This window comes from Antrostomus carolinensis, unplaced genomic scaffold, assembly GCF_000700745.2.
Source record: "Antrostomus carolinensis isolate BGI_N321 unplaced genomic scaffold, ASM70074v2 scaffold8892, whole genome shotgun sequence".
In the NCBI taxonomy this organism is placed as follows: domain Eukaryota; kingdom Metazoa; phylum Chordata; class Aves; order Caprimulgiformes; family Caprimulgidae; genus Antrostomus; species Antrostomus carolinensis.
In genome coordinates this window covers 339-20050 of record NW_010298914.1, presented here as the reverse complement: position 1 = coordinate 20050, position 19712 = coordinate 339, and the positions used below count along the sequence as shown (strand labels likewise).

Sequence of the window (19712 nt, the reverse complement as noted above, 5' to 3'; positions counted from 1 at the left end):
AATGCTTCAGCCATTTCAAAGAGAGGGCAGAAATATGAACCTTGTGCAGTTTCCAACTTCATCTTGAATGCTATAAAAACTCCTCTATGTTCTTCTTAGTTCTAACAGACACAGGCATCAAGTTGGATGTCAACCAGGAGCCTCGGATAACAAAACAAGGTTTGACACTGGAGCAAGAGAGAGAGGCAGCAGCGTTGGGGTCTTGGTGTTGCAGTATAAACTATAAGGTCCACAGGGAAATCTAAATGGTGTATTTTTCTGTTTACCTTCGGGTGACAATGTCCAAATGCTTCAACACATCACTGAACGTTTGTTACAAAAACTCCTGTCACTAAGAATAAAAATGGATGGATGAATAATGGCCAGGCTGGACCTTCTGCCTCTTGCCAGGAGTACTGAGCAGAGATTTAAAAACAGCTTGTAAGCAATATGCAGCCAATCTAGACCAATATAATCAGACCTAGAATCATCAGCACCACAGATCTCTCTATTCAGAGATAAGCTGATATAAGTCAGGTTGTTGGAGGCATTTCTCAAAGGACCCTGGTTTGTCGACTGAAATCAGTAAAGGAATTACTTAGTTCTCAATGTTTTTTCCCAGCTATATTCACTGACAACACTGAAAAAGTCATTTTTTTTCCTTTTAAAAAGCCTGCATTCTCCTTTAACTGAAGAAACATGATAAAGTCTGCCCCTCGCCATATATAAATGCTTCAAAATATAATACACTGGAAAATATTTTGCATGTCCCCTTCATGTAAAACCCTACCATAGATGAAACAGATTTTTAATCCAAGTGAGTAACAAAAAAACCTAATGGCAAGTAGATCTTAACAGATAGAGGAACGAGATTTCCTTTTTCTATTTTCATTCACTGCTGCCTCTATGTCCTCCCACAAGACCAAGATTTCAATATTTTCATCAACTGCAAAGCAAGGATAACTCAAACAGTTGCAAATAAAGATTAACATGCTGGCTAATACCAGCCAAGTCCATCATGGGAGGCAGAGCTTTACCTATATTGTGTACACTGGTCTTCACAGTATAGAATTTGTGACTTCAGAGGGACTGGGGGGGAGGGAGAGATGCTCAGCATTAGATGCCAGTTTCCGGCAGAGAAGTCACCGTTTAGGATAAGGTGCAGCTGCAAAAGCTGTCTTACAGTGTTTCTCTCAGAAGAGAGACTTCCTTGAAAATTATTTAACTCCTTTTTCAAATGGAATTTTGCACACCCTTTTCAGGTTGCTTTGAAGGAAATGTTGAATCAATCCATATTCTAAAATGCCTTAGAAAGAAGAAAAATCCCAGCAGTAAATCTACCTTATTAAGTGGGGGTGGATCTAGCCCACAGGCTATTACCACATCTCAGCTTAATATTTTTAAGCATTCTATATGTGGAATGGGCGGTAAGCTCTCCTCATTATTTCTCAAATGAAGCTGAACAGATCTAACCCAAATTACAGCAAGATAAACCAGACAACTTCAGTGATGAAAATTATACTTGTTCCTCTGCTTTAGGGACGCTTCTGGCTCATCTGTCCTCTGATCAAGGTGAGCCTGATAAAGCTGAAAATTACACTGTGTGACTGGACTGTATGAGATTATCTTTCCCCTGAGAAGTGATTTATTTTAGTAACTCTTAATGAGTAAGAAACTTTCTATTCCAACACGCTCCTCTTCTTGTGTGGGCATGGTTCCTTATTGCTTTGAGTGAGAGATCACATAAAAGAAAGATAGAATATGAGTGGCTACATCTTCTTTATGGTTCAAAGACAGATTTGTGTTTTAAGAGAGATCTTCAGGGACCAGAATTTTCATAAGAAGTGAAAATTTTTATCATTAGTTTGTAGGTTTAACTGCAAAAGTTACTGGCATATCTTCCACTTTTTGAGTATGAGGAAAATCCAGTTTTGGTTTTGAGAGATCTTGCTTTGTAGAATTTGGGGTTTCTTGATCTTTAGATGATTCCAGGAGATGTTGCACATTAAGTCTGAAAATGAGGCGAGGATCTGGTCCAGAAAGAGATGGGCAATTGCAGCTCTCTCTTATTTTAAGAGCCTGTGAATACATAGGAAAACAAATCAAGCTCATTTAAACAAGAAAAACAAAAAAGTCAGCAATTTGGCTTTCCAGTAATGTCTGCATTTGCACATAAAGCTATAAAGTGAGTATAATACTGAGTCTGAGTTGTTACTGAACAACTTTTCATCAGAAACCAAGAATTCCTGAGATGAAAGGTAGCAAAATGGTAAAACAATGGAAAAAATGAAGAATGAAAATAATTTTCTCACAGTCTCTCAAAGAATGGATACTCTAAAAGGTACAGCATAAAGAGACAGGAAATTCTGCAATTATTTTATGTGATACTGGTTCACATCAGTACCTTCTACCTTTTAATTTACATTTCACATGCATATTAAAATGACAACATCAAGAGTCACCATCCCTGGAGGTGTTCAAAAAACATGTAGACATGGCACATCAGGACATGGTTCAGTGGGCATGGTGGTGTTGGGATGATGGTTGGACTTGATGATCTTTGAGGTCTTTTCCAACCTTAATGATTCTGATTCTATGATTCTAAGAAAAAAAGGGCTGTCAATAATTTACTTAATCAGATATGCTCTATTACTGAAGTAACTATATACAGATGTCTGACTCAAAAAAGGAGGGAAAAATCCCCAATAACATAACAGACATTTAACTGTTTGGCACAGAGCTCCAGATGGTTGATCAGCACAGTTAAGGTCCAGTTACACAAGTGATCTCATCTCCAAGAAGCATTTGAATTCACAGCTTCCAAGTGTTCTGAGAAAATAATGTCTCTAGAAGGTAAAAAATTATCTGGATAAAAAGACTGGCACCAAGAGACCAGACTTTAAATTACTCCTGCTCACTGAGTAAGTGCCATTGCTTCCATTCTACAGGTTAGAAAGTAGCGACACAAAGGGGTCAAAGAATTTTGCAGAGAATCAAAATCCATTAGTGGAGGCAAAATACACCCCAGATCATTCTGCCTTGTGGGTAATCTGAGAAAGGTAGGACAATTGATGAATTTCATGTCTCAAAGGCACCATGGACAAATTGATATAAAGCTGTTTCAAAGGATGCTTAAGTTGGTGTTCATTGTAATGAAGCTGAACATACTTTAATTAGTCCATAAAAATGGGCAGCTCATTTTAGAGCTAACAATGGATACTACACAACTAAGTCCAATGCAGTACTTTGCAAGCAGTGGTACACAGTATCCATGGCTTCTCCCACAAGACCCATTTAAACTAATCAAGAAAAGCAAGTTCCTATGCATCATATAGCAAAATATTACATGTAGACTTTTAGAGGGTTCCAAATCTCCATTGAGAACTATTTTTTCAAGATTTGCAAAATGAAACACCGAGAAAACACCAAGTCAAAAAGTAGCCTGATATTTAGTGCTAATCAATGGTCACTTTTATGCAGTATTATCTGTATCTTAGCCTCAGTTAACAGCATCAAACTGTGGGCAGATTAACTTCCAGCTTTATTTTTAATCCTTTCATGAGAAAATAAGTTCAAAAGTGTATTTTATTCTAATTCTCTTCATAACCATAGATCGCTGAAAAGTAATGGCCAGTCCCCTCCTGAGTTGTTGCCAGGTGCCTCCTTGACCAGTACTAGGGACTGTTAGCAGAAAATGTGGGTTGGTTTATTTGTTCTAGACGGATTAAAGAGGAAGAAGAAAGTAACACAGTTCTCACAGCAGCCCTAGCACTGCACTTAAAAAACAGACCAGAGATTTTAATCTGCTTTACATACACTAGATTTGGCTGACATGCCAATTAAAATATTCCAATACACCTTATGCATAAGTATTTGCTCATCATTTTGAAACATTTTGGTATTCTTCCACAGGAGACACTGGAAACATCTTACGAAAGCAGATTTTAAAATAGAAGAGCTTCTTAACTCATTCCTTTGTAAGGAAGCACCAAAAAATTTCTCCCTAACTTAACTACAGTAAACTGATAAGGAGTTTGCTGTAAATGGCTATAAACAAACAGAATTAAAATGTAACTACTGGTTTTGGAGAAAAGATGCATTCTAGGAATGCAGCAATAGTTTCACCAGCTGTTTCTTGCTGAAATGTAACATTCAAATTACTGAATACACAAGCCTGGATTAGGCATGCAAATATTTCTCTTGTCTAACTTCTAAAAAACATGAATAAAGCTTTCAGTATTTGTTTTTCTACAGCATGATCGTCCACATAGTCACCAAATGTAACTGTACCACTGAACACTCTTCTGCTTCAGCGACCAATTAATTTCTAAACTGACATTTATGACAAACCAAGAGTTTTCTCTTGTTCTCTTCCAGAACATAAGCTGCTGCAAGACTGCATTAATGTCAAGCAGCATTATTCAAGGCAAATGGAAATATAAAGATTTAGGCTGTATCCTGGAAAGGGCAACGTAATCCTCTTTTAAACTAATTCCACAATTTTATATCTCTGGTTTTCATGGCTATATAGTGCCTGGCCTATTTCCATGGTTTCACTTATCTAAATAAAATACTAAAGTCATAACAGTAAAGGTAAAAAACAATACTTCAGAGTTAACATTTTTACCCTGTGGTTGTCTTTGCGTTCTTGCTAGACATAAAGCTGTCCAAGGGGGTAGAAGGCATCTCTTCAACACCATTAACTCACGTGCCACTAAAAAGACTACAGTTATGAGAATGGAAAGCTATGTTGACATGTCATCTCACTGTTTGTAATGTCATTAAGATGCCAGTAACAGGCTAATTATATAATACAATATAATTATATAATACAATACAATTTTTCCTGAAAGATAAAACAGCCCAATATGGTCAGCCACACTGTACTTCCAAAAATCACTAGCAACTTCAAATCTGGTAATTTAATATTGCTCAAGTAAATTGTTTTTTGACAGTTTGGGTAAGAGGACAAGTAAAAACATTCTTAACCAAGCACATGCATATTGATATTATAATAAGAACAAGTTTCATTGACTGTTTTTACTGAAGAATGTTCACAATAAAGAAGACAGAACTGAGACAAGATTACCTAGCTAGAGTGAGTACGTAGATTCACCTGGGAACTGAGAGCACTTTACTGCTGTTCTTTTCAGGTTCACCTTAAGAGCGAAGCATTGCTGTTCAGAATAAAGACCACCTGCATGCTTACTGCTTCAAATGATCTCAAATAAAATACCAAAACTATTGCTTGTACACAACAAAGGTGAAGCTGTTTTTCTTATCAATACAATTGCAGTCACCTCCTGGTGGGAGCTGGGAGGGGGGAAGGCATAAGAATTAGGGAGGTCAGCCTCATCCTATTGCTTTCATATAAATCCTACCAGCAGGGACAAATATAGAAACAAGTAATTTTTAGCTCTCGGTATTAATCCTTCACCACTGTCACAGATATCAGGCTAACTGCTGCATCTCGATCCCTTACAGTCTTCTGGAGTGCATCCCACCTCTCAGGCTGTCAGCTCCCTCAGTATAAAAGTCACATCACTCTCCTGTCCGCAAACCAGACCGAGGGTTCCAGCCTCTTGTGTTTTAACTGCCATTACCTGGGCGAGGCTGACATATGCTCTGACCTCACAATTCCAACAACAACTAAGAAACAGCACAAGCATGTAGGGGAAAAAAAGAAAAAAAAATTAAAAATCAGAAATGCCGAGTTGCAAAATTAATTACAATTAGCAGGCACAGGGAAGACAACAGGTTCTACAAATGAACCAGTAGTAAAAAGATTATTAAAAGATTGGATAGATTTCTTACTTGATGGAGAAGAAAAGCAATTTCTATATAATGCTGATACTTCAAATCTCTCACTGCTTCTGTTGACATGGAACAGAAGAATTGTGACAAAATATTTAACAACTTTATGAAGAGGTTAGAAACACAGGTCTATTTTTTAATCTTATTTTCCTTTAAGTTTTCACACTAACAGGACTTAATTAATATATTCTAGTACTAGAACTATCTGAAGTCATCTTCACATCATAAGCAAAGGGCAAATATACCAACATGGTTTTCAAAAGGAAGTGAAATAAATGTATCTTCAATATCCAAAAGGCAGGAGACTAAGAATAAGCAAAAACTACCCAAACAATAATAAAAATAATAAACAGCCAATGTGGATTTGGCAAGAACAGGTCTTGCCAAAGTAAATTAATTCACTTTTTTTTTGACAAGTTAATTGACCTAGCAAACAAAAGAGAAGCAGTAGAGGTGACATAACCCAACTTAATAATACTCTCAAAATTATCTCTACATGGCATTTCCACAAGAAAGAGTGGGAAATGGTAGTTACAGTGAATCAAAAATGGAATCTCAGCCAACAACATGATGCCAAAAAAAGCAAATGTCACGTCAAGATGAGTTTTTGTGTCATGGGCAAGGCTCAGTAGATAACCTTCTGCTTTAATCAGTATAGCTGAGGCTTCAGCTGATGTACAGTGCTCTATTTGGACAGCATGCTGGAAAAAAGGTAGACAAACCATAGCAAGTCAGAGAACATTAAAATAAAATGTTCAGAGATCAACTAGAAGATCCTATAGCTTCTCTCTGGCATTACACTTCCACGGTTTTTCTCTCCAGAAAAATGCCTGCTGCTACAAAATTTTTTTAAGATTTCTTTTTCTGAAAATAAAATGCACAGGCCTCCATCGAGCATCTCACTACCTCCCATACAGGAATTTTAGGAGATTTCAGTTTCATATTTAACAGTATATTCTGTCTTCCTAGTTTACAATCCAAATCCTTCCCAGTCTGAGGGTCAAATCCTTTAAAAACACTGTAAATCTTTTTCATTTCCTTTATCTACTCTCCAGGACAGCACCACTTTGTAACTGCTTATAGCTCTCCCATTTACTAATTACTCAGCTTGGCTGTAGCTTATAATTTGTTCAGAAAACCAGATGCAGGATCTTTAAAAGACAGGGAAAAAATCAAATGAGTTTTAATTATGTGAAAAAAGAATCCCTATGATTCCTGCTTTAATTTATATTTCCTGAGACTGTTAAGTCACCTCATTGACACACGCCACTTCATTATCTGAAGAAAATTTCTCACTTTATATGATTGTATCTTTGCTGTGAATTTGCTTAGAAGTCTACAGAGAAACACCTGTGTGGCCTGAGAAGTCCAAAAACTTGTCCCTTTTTCCTCCAGCTACAGTAACTGGTCTAATAATAGATATTATATTGTCCTGAAAACCATTTCTGCTTCAAAACCATCAGTATATGAAAAACAATATTTGTACCACTATCTTTACTACAAACTGGTCTATTTCATTCATATCTTCAGAGGAAGGGCAATTTCAACTGAAGTAATATCCAAAGTCAAGTACAAAGACAAAACCCAGCAGAGAGTTGGGTTTTTTTAGGATTTAAACCCTTGTTTCTTGCTCATGGTGGATCTGATACTGAGTCTAAGAAGTACAGTTTCCTCACAGATTGATACTAGACAGATAAAAAGGACTGTTTCGAAATCTGGTTTCTCCCTCTGGACTCTGAATATCTGATGGCCATTAATATACAATATACATACTGTTCTGAAAGGCTTTAAGTATGTGAACACTGAAACAAAAAGGCACTGATATTAAACAACAACAAAGCCCTGGGATTCCCTATAAGTGCCTGATACAGCTTCAAGAAGGCAGCTCTCAGATGAAGGGGAGTCAATGCTTCAGACAAGAAGCCTCCAACAACACCTCTACATACCTTCTCTCATTTTTATTCCACTTTTGCAGTATCAACCTCATTTATCCAGTGAACTTCAAAAAGCAGGAAGCCTTTGGCCCCTGCTTTCTCATTCTACTCCAAAGAATGTTTAAGGTAAAAGGCAAATGAAAAACATCTCCTCCTGAATTATCTTTTGGAAGAAAATTTCCTAGCCTCCACCTCTCTGGGAAGTGAGAGTGGCTGTAAAAAGATGGAAGTTCCTCCACCTGCTAAACTGCAAGAGATAAGACAGAAATAGCATGACTTGCCAGTTCTTCACATTTAACTTATTTGCTCAGTTCTGTGCTAAACATTAGTAATTTATTTCATTACCACTTTATAAGCCAGTCAATAGCTGTATGAAAATAAAGGATCCTGAACCCTTTATGTTTAACCTAACTAAAATTGAGGCTCCACAAGTATAATTTTCCATTCTGGTGCTCTAATGTGTTAGAAAACCATCCAAATAGTCTCATAACATAGTTTTGCAAAGTACAGAATTTGTGTATAGTAATTTAAAATATTCAGTCTAGCCAGTCTCCAACCTCCTGATGCTGATTTTGATTTATGCCATCATTTAGAATATTTACTGCACTCATTCTCAAAGGATTCATAAAAATATTTTTTTCTACTTCAAAATCAGCAAACACCTCCACAATTTAGTGCTCCCTCTGCCAATAAATCTTCAACTGTCTTTATAGTTTGGAATTGAGACTTAAAGTGACTGAGAGGTTTGTTGGTTTGGTTTTTTTTTAAAAAAAAAAAAAAAGAGGAAGAAGAAATTACCAGTTGGTTATAAGAAAGGGAATTTCCAAACACCTTTTAGCTTGCTGAAAGACACTGCTGTTGTAAAGTGCTTTAACACTATTTTGAAAAGAATAAAATAGTCAAAAACCAATCCATGTTATTTTTCTGTAGTTAAAAACCCCACTATTTAAAGAAATAGTAAACAAACTAAGATTCTAAACTCTGAACAGTTTTCTGTCTCTGTCCTTAAGCTAGCAGCAAGTAGCACATGAAATTAAGAGAGTGTCCAAGTAGCTATCCACTTGGCATTCCTCTGAGAGGAAATGTGAAAGAAAGAACAGAGAAAAGACTGCAGAATGATGGGCAATTGTGTGAATTAGCTCAAGTTCCTTGGAGTGGGGTAAAATTTGCTCCCTAATGTTACGAAACAGAGATGTGAAGAAAAAAATCAGGCTGCAAAATCTATAGAGACTTATCCTAACTAGGGCTATTAAGAAATCTTCTACTGAGGATGTGACATTCTTCTGAGGCACAGTTATTCGAGGTATGTTCAATCCCACATCAGTCAGAGAGACAGGGTAGGACGGAGCATTCTCTATTTGACAGTGTAGGGCCAGCTACCAAAGCAAGAGAAGTCAAGACAATTTAGAGATCCAACTTAAAAACTGGCTTCCAAAATGGCAAAAAAGAAAGAAGAATGGATGAGGCCTGTGGCACACACATCTACACCAGGAAGGCCGTTCAAAAGCTAAAATACTATGCTTCGATCAGAAATCAAAAAAGAAAAAACCCAGAATATAATTACATTTTACCTGTGCTACCTTAATTCTTCCTCATTTAATAAAACCTTTAAGCTTGAGAGCTTTGTAACAGATAATTTCTGCAAGGTTAAAGAGAAAGATAAGCATGATGCTAAAAGAGTAGCTTGTGAATCAATACCAAAGTAGCTCTGGAATCAATACCGAACTCATTCTGGCAACCTTCCTAAGAGAGAAAGACACACTTCCTTCAACTCTGCTCACCTCTGGGATAAGCCGGTCTAAGTGCTCAGCTCTGTTTTCATGAGAAGGGTGTGTGGAGAGCCACTCTGGTAACTTGGGCTGCCCTTGAATGGTTTCTGCTAATTCCATTTGTTGCCAAAACACACTGCTTGCTCGTACATCCACACAAGCCTGAAAATAGAAAGGAAATGTATACACTAACATATATGTAAAATAATACAATAGACATTCTGATGGATATTGAATTACAAAAGGCATCTTAAATTTTAAGTCTTTAAAGCCTGTTAAGATGGTCCCCCTTATACCTGACAGGAAAAGGCTATTCTAAAATATTTACATGCAGTGAAAGACCCATCCAGACAGACAGTGGATTTGTTTCTTTTAATATCTATGTAATTCCACTTATAAAACTTACATCTGAATTAGTCAGTTCTGGAGGAAAACTGATTCACAATTTCTGGCACGTACTTGTTCTTTTAAAAAAACACCTCAGCTGCTTATGCTAAGTTAGATTCGCTAGACACAGTAGGGCAGAGAACAAATTAATCATCTCCACAGATTTAGGCAAATTTACAGGAAGAAGTTTAGAGTGAAAAATACAAAGTGATAATAATTCATACTTAAAAACCTCTAAAAATGAACTGCAAAGGCTTTTCTGTGATTACACTGCCTTTTTCAAGGGTGATCTGTGTTATCCACAACAGATTAAAATGGTAATTCTGCAGAATTCCTATCTCTGTACAGAGAGGTATACATTTAACCACAGAAAGTCATGGAACACTAACTTTAAGAATGGCATTTTTATATCAACAGACTCCTTTATATTTGCATTTAAGTGGAGGGGGGAAAAAGAAAAATATTTCTTACATTAATTTCCATTTGTTTAAGAGAAAGAGAGACAAGTACTCAGAAGGTAAGGAAACTACTCCCCCCCCCCACCTCTGAAATACATAAGTGGTGTTTTAGCCTTTTAATTTATTTCTTAAAACTATTACTGTAAAATATTCTCTGCATAAGCAAAGAAATGTTGAGATACCACTTTGCTTGTTTCTTTCTGGTATAGCCCTACATCTTAGGTATTAAAAAGCAGTGAGCACCCACACAGCAATTACATTTTTTTCATGGATTGTTATTACTCCCTTAGATGACTTTAAACTACAAATTCATTTTCAATCCCAGAATCAAAGTTAATTTTAAGACCTCTTCCTTGAAGAAATATTAATAATTATTAAGAAAAGGAAACGTTCCTTATGAAGTATTAACACTAGATGGTGCTGCTCTCATAGTTATCTAACACCTATCTAACTCTATTGCACTTTGCTAGAAAGAAAGAGTTATTTTAGTTTGTTTAATTTAGAATTAAAATCCACAGGGACAAAAAAAAAAAATTGACTGAAAAAACAAATTAGGAAAAAAATGCTGAGTAGTTTCTGACCAAATTTTTGTCTTACTTTAGCAAAGCCACATTATTTTTATGGTTGTATTTAGATTAAATCTTTAAATACTAGAAAAATATTTATATACTTTGTGATTATCAGCAATCACAGAAAATATAATCACATTATCAAAAAGTTCTTAAATTTTACTGTACTGTTATGAGAACAGATATTACAGATCAGAATATTTTAGTTGCACTACAATATGGTAAAGCATTCCTCAGTGTGAAACTCCCTCTGATTACAGTAGAAACTGAAAAATGTTTGGTAAATTGCTAATAAAACAAAGCAGTTGTAGTTACCTTTGCTGCAAACTGAAGTCCCACTTTATCAGCTTCAGCCTCCAAGGTTCTGCTGTATGGTCTATCAAACATAAACTGCAAAGAAGCACAGCAAAGCTCTATTTCTTGGGTTTGAATGTGTACAAAGGTAGAGCATTGTAGCTATTTTTCTAACCTTCTCATAAGAAAAGGTGCTTATCTATCATGTTCACATTACATGTGATCAGTATTAATTTTCTTAATATAATCTTTAATTTCATTTTAAATAACTCATTGATCCTGTATTCAGTGGAAATTAAGTCAAATTATATATATTTTCATAGCCCCTCCCATCAGCCAACCTCACAGCATTTTGCAGCAACCAAAAGGTCAATGCCAACTTTAAACCACAATTTTTTCACTTCACTTTTAGTGGCATTAAGTTTTTTTGTATATACGTAAAAATTGGCATTATGATTTTTTACTACATATCAAAAATTTCAGCGGTCCCCTTAAACTTCTATGATGACTGTCTTTAAGCCTGGTATGATCTATCTGGTGTGTTAAACAGCCCACAGCATGGAATGTAGCCATAAACATTTTCATGTAGAAATCATTCCTTTGTCATGATTATCCTCCAACACAAGCTGCAAATTGCCCTTGAGAAATCAAACTAGAAGACATAAATCTGACCCACTCCTTTCCCTTTTTTCTGGGGTATGACATTGTAATAACACACACTAAGAGAAGACAGCAGTAGTTTTCTCAAATGGTTATTTACACATCTAACTCAGGATCTCCTGGTACATATAATTCACATAGATTTGGGCAGCCTTACCCTGCTATATCAGATTATAGTAAATGCAAATCAGGACCTGTTAAAACAGCCTGCTCCTGCAGAGATAAGGAGCATGTCACAACATTCTGGTCTGGGCATCGATTAGGAAATACCAACTGAAGAATGGGGATGTACAAGGTTAATAAAGAGAAAGAAGTTATATCAGCTTTTTATTTGGTTAAAAAAAATATGTCTTGCTTGTAAGTTCCAAAAGAAAAAGAAAAATCAGGCAGAAATTAAGACCACCAAAAGAAGTGGTCTGATCCCTTGAGTACGTAAAGGTATCTGTAACTTTTTGCTTCTTTCTAAAGTAGTACTGATAGTTTTTCTTTACTATCAAAAATAAAAGCCAATCAAAGCTGATCCTCTACAGGTTTTTTCAAGCCAAACACACTGGTTTATAAGTATGCATAAACAAGGTCCCTTTTAAATTCTTAACTTCCTTACAGACCTTAAACACTGCAATTATAAATTTAATTTTATAATTCTCTGAAGATAAAGTAATTATTTGAAGTGGAATATATATTTCTATTGCCTTAAAAAGTGCTCTGGGTCTACTGGAATACATATATCCACTAAACAGCAAAGAAATCCCTGGTTAGTCTGTCATATATTCCTGAAACACCATTTCCCAGTTAGCCAGATAAACTATTTGTTTAATTATTAAACGTTTCTTAGGGAAATTAAGCTGGTAACAGATAACAGGACTACCCAAAGCACTGACTGGAACAGAGGCTTACACAAGCAGGCAGTTTGCTATTTCTTCAGTTACAACCACTTGTTGTTTTCTTCTCTGGGACGTTTAAAAGTTTTAAATTTGAAGGGGCAGCACTCGTCTCAAAAAAGATTTACAGAAGTTTAAGAGCCAGGAAATTGATGCTCTGAATGCATGTGTCTTAAGAAACTATCTAGAGAGATCTGGGACAGCAAGAAGATGGTAATAAAAAGATCAGAGTTTAAACTCTTACCCCCTAAATAGTTTATCTGCATTTACAGTTAAGCACTAGAGTATTACTGTTTACTTGTATGTTTATCCCAATACTACCTCTGGGACAGCAAGAAGATGGTAATAAAAAGACTACCCCCTAAATAAGTTTATCTGCATTTACAGTTAAGCACTAGGGTATTACTGTTTACTTGTATGTTCATCCCAAAACTACTTGCAAAATTTGGCTGGATTTTTACAAATAAACACAACACTAACACAGTTGGTAGTTCAGGACCACTAGCACTGGAGAAAAAAAGTAGAATTGGAGCTGACATGCCAAAAGGCCCACAAAAAGTCATTGGAAACTACTTACAATCAATAATAAAAAATAAACAATAGTCAGTAGGTTAAAAAGTTAAGCCTCTGAGGATGTAAAAGAAAAACAAATACTGAAACAGAAGCAAGTACTGCAATGTGGCTTAAATAACCTTTTCATAGAGTGCGACGCTAGAACTATGAAAAGTAAAATACAGTTATGGAAGAAGAGGAAAAGAAACATCCTGAGAAAAGGTACAGAAAGGTTCGTTCTCACGTAAGCACAGCAGGCAAACGCTGAGTGGAGGACGCTGCACAGACACTGTGCTCCTGGGTGACTAACAGAAACAAAGCTTTTTTTTAGTCTCTTTTCTATAGAGGATGAAAACTTTGCCAGTATTAATCACTTATTTATCCTGCATTACACACGGGAATGTTTAATGTTACTGGAGATGTGCTGAATCAGAGTTCTAAACCAGGACATTAGTGTACAATATCTCGTATGTGATAGATCCTCCCTACACCACACCAGGACTACGAGCTTAAATTCAGATTCCATTTGCAGTCCAAAGCACAACTCCTATCCTCGATGCCAAAATATCAGCTGCAGTCAGCCTAGACGAGGAGAAAAGATGCTGACAGGGAGTTGAATCTTGTTGTCAAAATTATGAGCAGCCTTGGGACTGATTCACTCTTTGCTTTTTCCAAATTCAGCTCTTCAAAATGCTGGCTAGCATTCATCAATGGATCGGTTTCTTCGGTACTTGTACAAATATCCAAGCTCTTTAGAGATAATTTATGTTCAGAATTCCACACATCTACCCGTTAGCATAAGAAGTATCAAAACAGATTGGTTATGTTTAATTTTACATTTTTGAGGAACCAGGGGAAATCTCAAGAAAAGCATTAAGAGAAGTTAAAGAATTAACTTAAATTCACCTCAAATTTTATGATGGAAGCAAAATGTCTTTAAAAAACCCCCACTTTTTTAGGAAGAAATGGATCAGTAACTGTCTGGAGGCAGAGAGTAAATTAGACTGCTGAAGAAAAATGGCACCAAAAAGCCTCTGAATTTTACTTTACTGGAATATAAGCTGTCTGAAAAGATTATTTCAGTAAGTTTTATTATAGCATGGTTTATACTTTAAAAGAGTGTTTAGATTCTCAATTTTCTTATCTTGGAAACCATTCTTACCACTAACAATATATTTAAATAATTCCATATGCTTTTATTTGGTTTAGAAACAATTTAACAACTACTCAAAATAAAAACATGGCATTTCAACACATACAACTTTAAAGGGTGAAGTATGTTTCAAAAAGACAATCATCTAACTTAATTGGTAAGAAAGTACTCGGAGCCTGTTCAGATAAATCCAATCCTTTAGGGAGAGCTAAAGTTCTTCAAGATGACAAATGAAAATCTGTATCAACTACAGCAGATGCAGATTTATAAACACATATTTCATTCAAAAACATACTCAGATATTAATTTTTGCTTATAATATTTCTTCCCTTGTCTTTTTCCCCCCAGCATAGTATTTAGTGGTACTATCTCCCCAAGATTAAAAGTGTTTTTCCATGGAACTCAGGAAGGATAATAGGAAACATCAGTCTTACCTCTTGCAATTTGCTCTGAACCCATTGGCCAACAACTGCCAAACTATCCCGGGGACAGACGGCCCAAATCATAGTGAGAACGATGAGTGACAGAAAATCCAAGAAGTGAACCAGGCTGGCTTTCTCTGCCTGCAAACAGAAATGGTCCTGTTTTCATTCTTTACTGTCTGATGTTTCTTTAGAACATAATAGAATTTGGAAACACTGTAAAAATCCCTAATTTTTTTTCTGTGCAGCCTCAGGAAAAGGACAAACATAAGCTCCCCTGTTTGCACAAAAAAAATCAGTTAGATACAAGGTACGTTCACACCAACTGCATAAATACAGCTGGAACAAATGCATTGAGTGTATCTCCCAGTTTGAGAGGTTCAAAGCTCGAGATAAGATGATGGCAGCATGCAGAGTTCTTCAGTAAAAAGACCTAGAAGACTGTTCTTTAACTTGAGAAGAGACAGACATGACTTAGACAGGAACACTAATGGGATAAGGGGACATAAGGCATAACATGTTTATATTTTCTGTTGCATTCCTTTAATTTTAGAAAATGGGAAATCCTGAAGAAAGAAACTGAAGTTCTTGTTTTTCTGAGCTCTATTTGACATGCAACAAATTGATCTGAGCACTTACAAACTGGATTATGCAATACTGTTCTCAAGGCCAGCTGGGAATAGAGACAGGCTCCAAACAAACAAGTTCTCTTCATTATTAGAAATATTTTGTTAGTTTAACAAGTTGGCTCAACTGAGCCCAAGCAACTATGATGTGAACTGTTTCTCATCCAAAACCATACAAGATGGAGTACAGCAGTTCTCCTGTATTTCCACTGCCTTTAAAATGTATTTACCCATTTCTGGATTAGTTTTGCAATTTTAGCAGGATCTTTATGTTTCCAAGCATCTCAATATGTCTTCTCAAACTGATGGACAGGTAATAATTTATTTTTTTTAAATGACATACACTGAAAGAGATGAATTTGGAAGCAAAAATGCACTTTCTAGCAAATCATGCCAATGTAGAAGAGTATGAGCCATATTTCTATACTGTCCTCTTTTTTCATAGTTGTACCTACAAAGCACAACAAAATTATTAAATCCATTCCGTTCAAATGGCAAAGGACTATAAATTTCAACACATCCACGTCAGGATATGGAAAAATTAAGTCTGTGAGAGCTATTATCTGTAAACACAGAATCAAGCCCCAGGCATTCTGCAGTTTGGCATTCTAAAACTGTGTGCTAATATAAGAAAAATATCATGTATTTTAGAATAATTTATTAAAGTATATCCACTTCTGTAGATATTAATGAGTCTAGGAATAACAAACAGAGATGCTGAGTGCCTCTAGTTCTTTACGTCTGTGCAATAGGAGGAGAGGCACCTCCAGACCAAGTTCTGCATGAGTGTTAACAGTGAGCCACAATCCATCCGTACAGTTGTGAAAAAAACACTGGCAGACTTTGTGCTAACAGAGAAGGCTCTGGGGAGATCTCATAGTGGCCTCCCAGTAGCTGAAGGGGCTACAAGAAACCTGGGGAGGGACTTTTCATAAGAGCAACTAATGACAAAACAAGGGGAAATGGCTTTAAACTGGCAGAGGGCAGGTTTAGATTTGATATTAGGAAGAAATTCTTTGCTGTGAGGGTGGTGAGACACTGGAACAGGTTGCCCAGAGAAGCTGTGGCTGCTCCTCCCTGGAAGTGTTCAAGGCCAGGCTGGATGAGGCTTTGAGAAACCTGGTCTAGTGGAAGGTGTCCCTGCTGATGGCAGGGGGGTTGGAACTGGATGAGCTTTAATGTCCCTTCCAACCCAAACCATTCTATGATTCTATAATTACAGGACTTCTGACAGTCACTAAGTACTACAGGAGTAATCAGAATACTCTCATTTCAAACTCAATTTTTCATTCATTATAAAGAGTTACACTGAAACTTTGGTTGGCAGTGATAGGAAAAAATCTTAATTAAAATCATTACAATTCATTTAAGAATTTTAGACAATTTTCTTTAAATCCTTACTGCATGTTCCAGCACAGCATGAGCTATTTCATGTCCCAAAATGAAAGACAGCTGATGAATATCAGAAACTGCATTTAGCAATCCAGTGAAAACAAACACTTGACCATTCTGTAAACAAAAAGAAAGTGAAAATTAAGAAAAGATACATAAATAAAATGCTGTTTCAATATTATTAGTCATTTTTGTATTGGGTTCAACTTACTGGAAGCACAAAAGCATTTACACCTGGTTCATCTACCACATGGATAACCCATTGGAGTGCTGAGACCTGTGGGATGTCCTTATTGCTTTCAGATAAATGACCAACAACTCTCTCCACAACCTGATAGCGTGCATCTGTCTCAGGTAACATTTTACTTTTGAATTCCTCCATCCACTGGGGGGAAAAAAAAATCATTGATTGTCACGAAGAACAAACACACAGTAAATGACTAATTTAGTGGCTATACACAAGTTGGTTAAATCTAAGTTTTAATACATTTTTCTTTCATATAACCAAAGCCAATATATTAGAGTTCAGGCTTTCAGACCCAAAAGTTAAAGATTAGTAAACTTAAAAGGAAGTAAACTGACCACAGATCAAAAATAAGATAATATAAACTCGGTCCTACAGTCTCCTGTATCTGGCATTTTCCTAATACACAGTTACATTTGGCATCACAGCTTGGCAAACCTTTCTATACCTTCCTGTATTTCCATCTGAATTTATAACTTTTCTGTATCCGTATATTTCTGTTGTAATTTGTAAGATGGACAAATTTATACAAAAGATGTAATTTGAATATATCCTTGTACTTCTTATGTCACATTCTCTGTCAGACAGGAATACAGTGACACTTGTATACAGATTCTCAAGTTTCACTGGATTTAGAACAGTCACAGAACTCAAAGATACAGAAATTAGTGCAATGGACAGTTTAAAAGAAAGTAATTAAAGAAAAAATTAGCCTATCCAATGGAAAAAAAAGAAGTAGAATTGAATGCAGGTGGAGTATTGCCTTACAAAGTGACAGCCTAGAAGAGAGAGCCTTAAGCAAGTGCCAAAGAACGCTCAGATCCACACAGAAAATGAGACAGATCTCAGCATGTACCTATTAGCTATTTTTATTGCTTCTACCAGGTTTTTATATTTCTTGTTATATTACAATAATGCAGTTAGAAATGTTTGCTACATACATGTAATGTGCTCTTTAACGATCACGTGCCCCTGAGCGGTTTGCTGATGGAAAGGGAGCTCTTAAAAAAGATGAGGACAAGAGGAGGGGGTAACTGATGGGGGTGCTCTGCAGGGCATGCAATTAAAAACTTATTAGGACACCACTAAGATTATTTGCCCATCTCATTAACTGGACTATCTCATCATTAAAAGAACATCAACAATTTTTAAGTATTTTGAATTTTTCTGTGTAATCTTACCATATTATATTCCATCTGCGACAGTTCCCTAAAATGCTCTTTTCCAAACACCAGCAGTCGAGCGCGCCCGGTGATGGGTGTCTCCTCCAAGTGAGTAAAATAAAACACAACAAATAAAACTCCTAAGCTACTGACACCCAGGAGAATCTTCCATTTATTTTTCCTCGCACTTTCTTTAAAAAGTTCCCGTTTATTAGGAGGAAGCGCCTTCCACCAATTTCTTAGGCTCCTGTAAGACACAAACAGTGTCAACTTAGGACATAGCCAAAAAGGGGTTTGTCAGTGTCCATCTATCACAGCCTCACCTCGTGTAAGAGCTTACAGAAGGTCAGACTGTAATTGGCTTCTACCCCACTCAATTTCTAACCTCCCACAGGAGAAGGAATGCCCCTTAGTGTCTTTTCATCTCCCTCTACCACATGTAAACGAGAACGAGAAGAACAAAACATACATCTAACACTTCTGATAATTAAAACAACTTCTTACTGAGCAAACTGTCAGTCTAGGCCCCAGTACTACAAAATTTTGCACACGTATTAAAACACTACAAATACACCTACGTTCTCCACAAGCTCAAGCACACATCTTTGTATAAATGGGGTCTTAAGTAAAAGGTGTAAGATAGTATTTTACCTGCCAAGAATGATAGCAAATAATTTCTGAGCTGGTTTAACAATAATCCAGAAAAGAGGAACTGGTGCAGCCTGAAATGATGGTGATGTGCGAAAAGACCTGATGATCTGAATGTTCCAAGCAGAAAAATATTGTGGTGGTTGCCCTACAGAACCGATGGAGAGGGGTGCAATCTCCCCCAGTGGTCGAGAAGACTGGAAGCAAAACCTTCCTGCACTGTGGTGTGCATTCTTGTATACTTCTGTATTTGGGATATTCAAAAGACACCTCAGTCCTTTACCAGTGAAGTCTCTACAGGAGTCAGGGCTTCCAATCAAAAACCAGTTTCTAATATTTCCACTCAAAGCCAGCCTTTGGCACCTATCTTGTGTACAAGTGACTTGAGTTCGGCAATATCCTGCGTAAGAACTATAGAGGCCATTGCACTTCCCCCGTTTGGTCAAAGAAGCCAAATGAAAGAAAATACAGTTCCTGCCCGACAACTTTATACCACTGATTATATTCATAACTTCTTTGGTTGGTTACCCTGAAACAAAGAAAAAAAATAAGAGAACTATTAAGAAAGCCACCCAAACACAAAACTCTGAAGCATCACGTCATTTCATCTGAACAGGTACCGTGTATTTGTTTGCCAACAACTGCATTGCACAAAAGTCACAGCTACAACTGCATCCTGTTGCGGGTTTGAGGTACCAATCTGCTGTCGATTGTGAAGGCAACGTCTTACATCACTGAGAACGAAGCAAAGTCTCATTTTTTTCTTT

At 36.5% G+C, this 19712-nt stretch overlaps 1 protein-coding gene across 1 annotated transcript; it reads right to left on the bottom strand.

Moving 5' to 3' along the window:
* Positions 1 to 1676: 1676 nt before the first annotated feature.
* OMA1 (OMA1 zinc metallopeptidase) lies at positions 1677 to 19454 on the bottom strand. The gene is made up of 8 exons (XM_010162608.1): positions 18949 to 19454; positions 18316 to 18544; positions 17102 to 17275; positions 16900 to 17007; positions 14885 to 15013; positions 11226 to 11300; positions 9509 to 9658; positions 1677 to 2058 (listed from the first exon to the last, which is right to left on the bottom strand). Exons 1-8 carry the CDS (start codon positions 19452 to 19454, stop codon positions 1840 to 1842), a joined length of 1590 nt encoding a protein of 529 aa, XP_010160910.1. The 3' UTR covers positions 1677 to 1839.
* Positions 19455 to 19712: the final 258 nt, after the last annotated feature.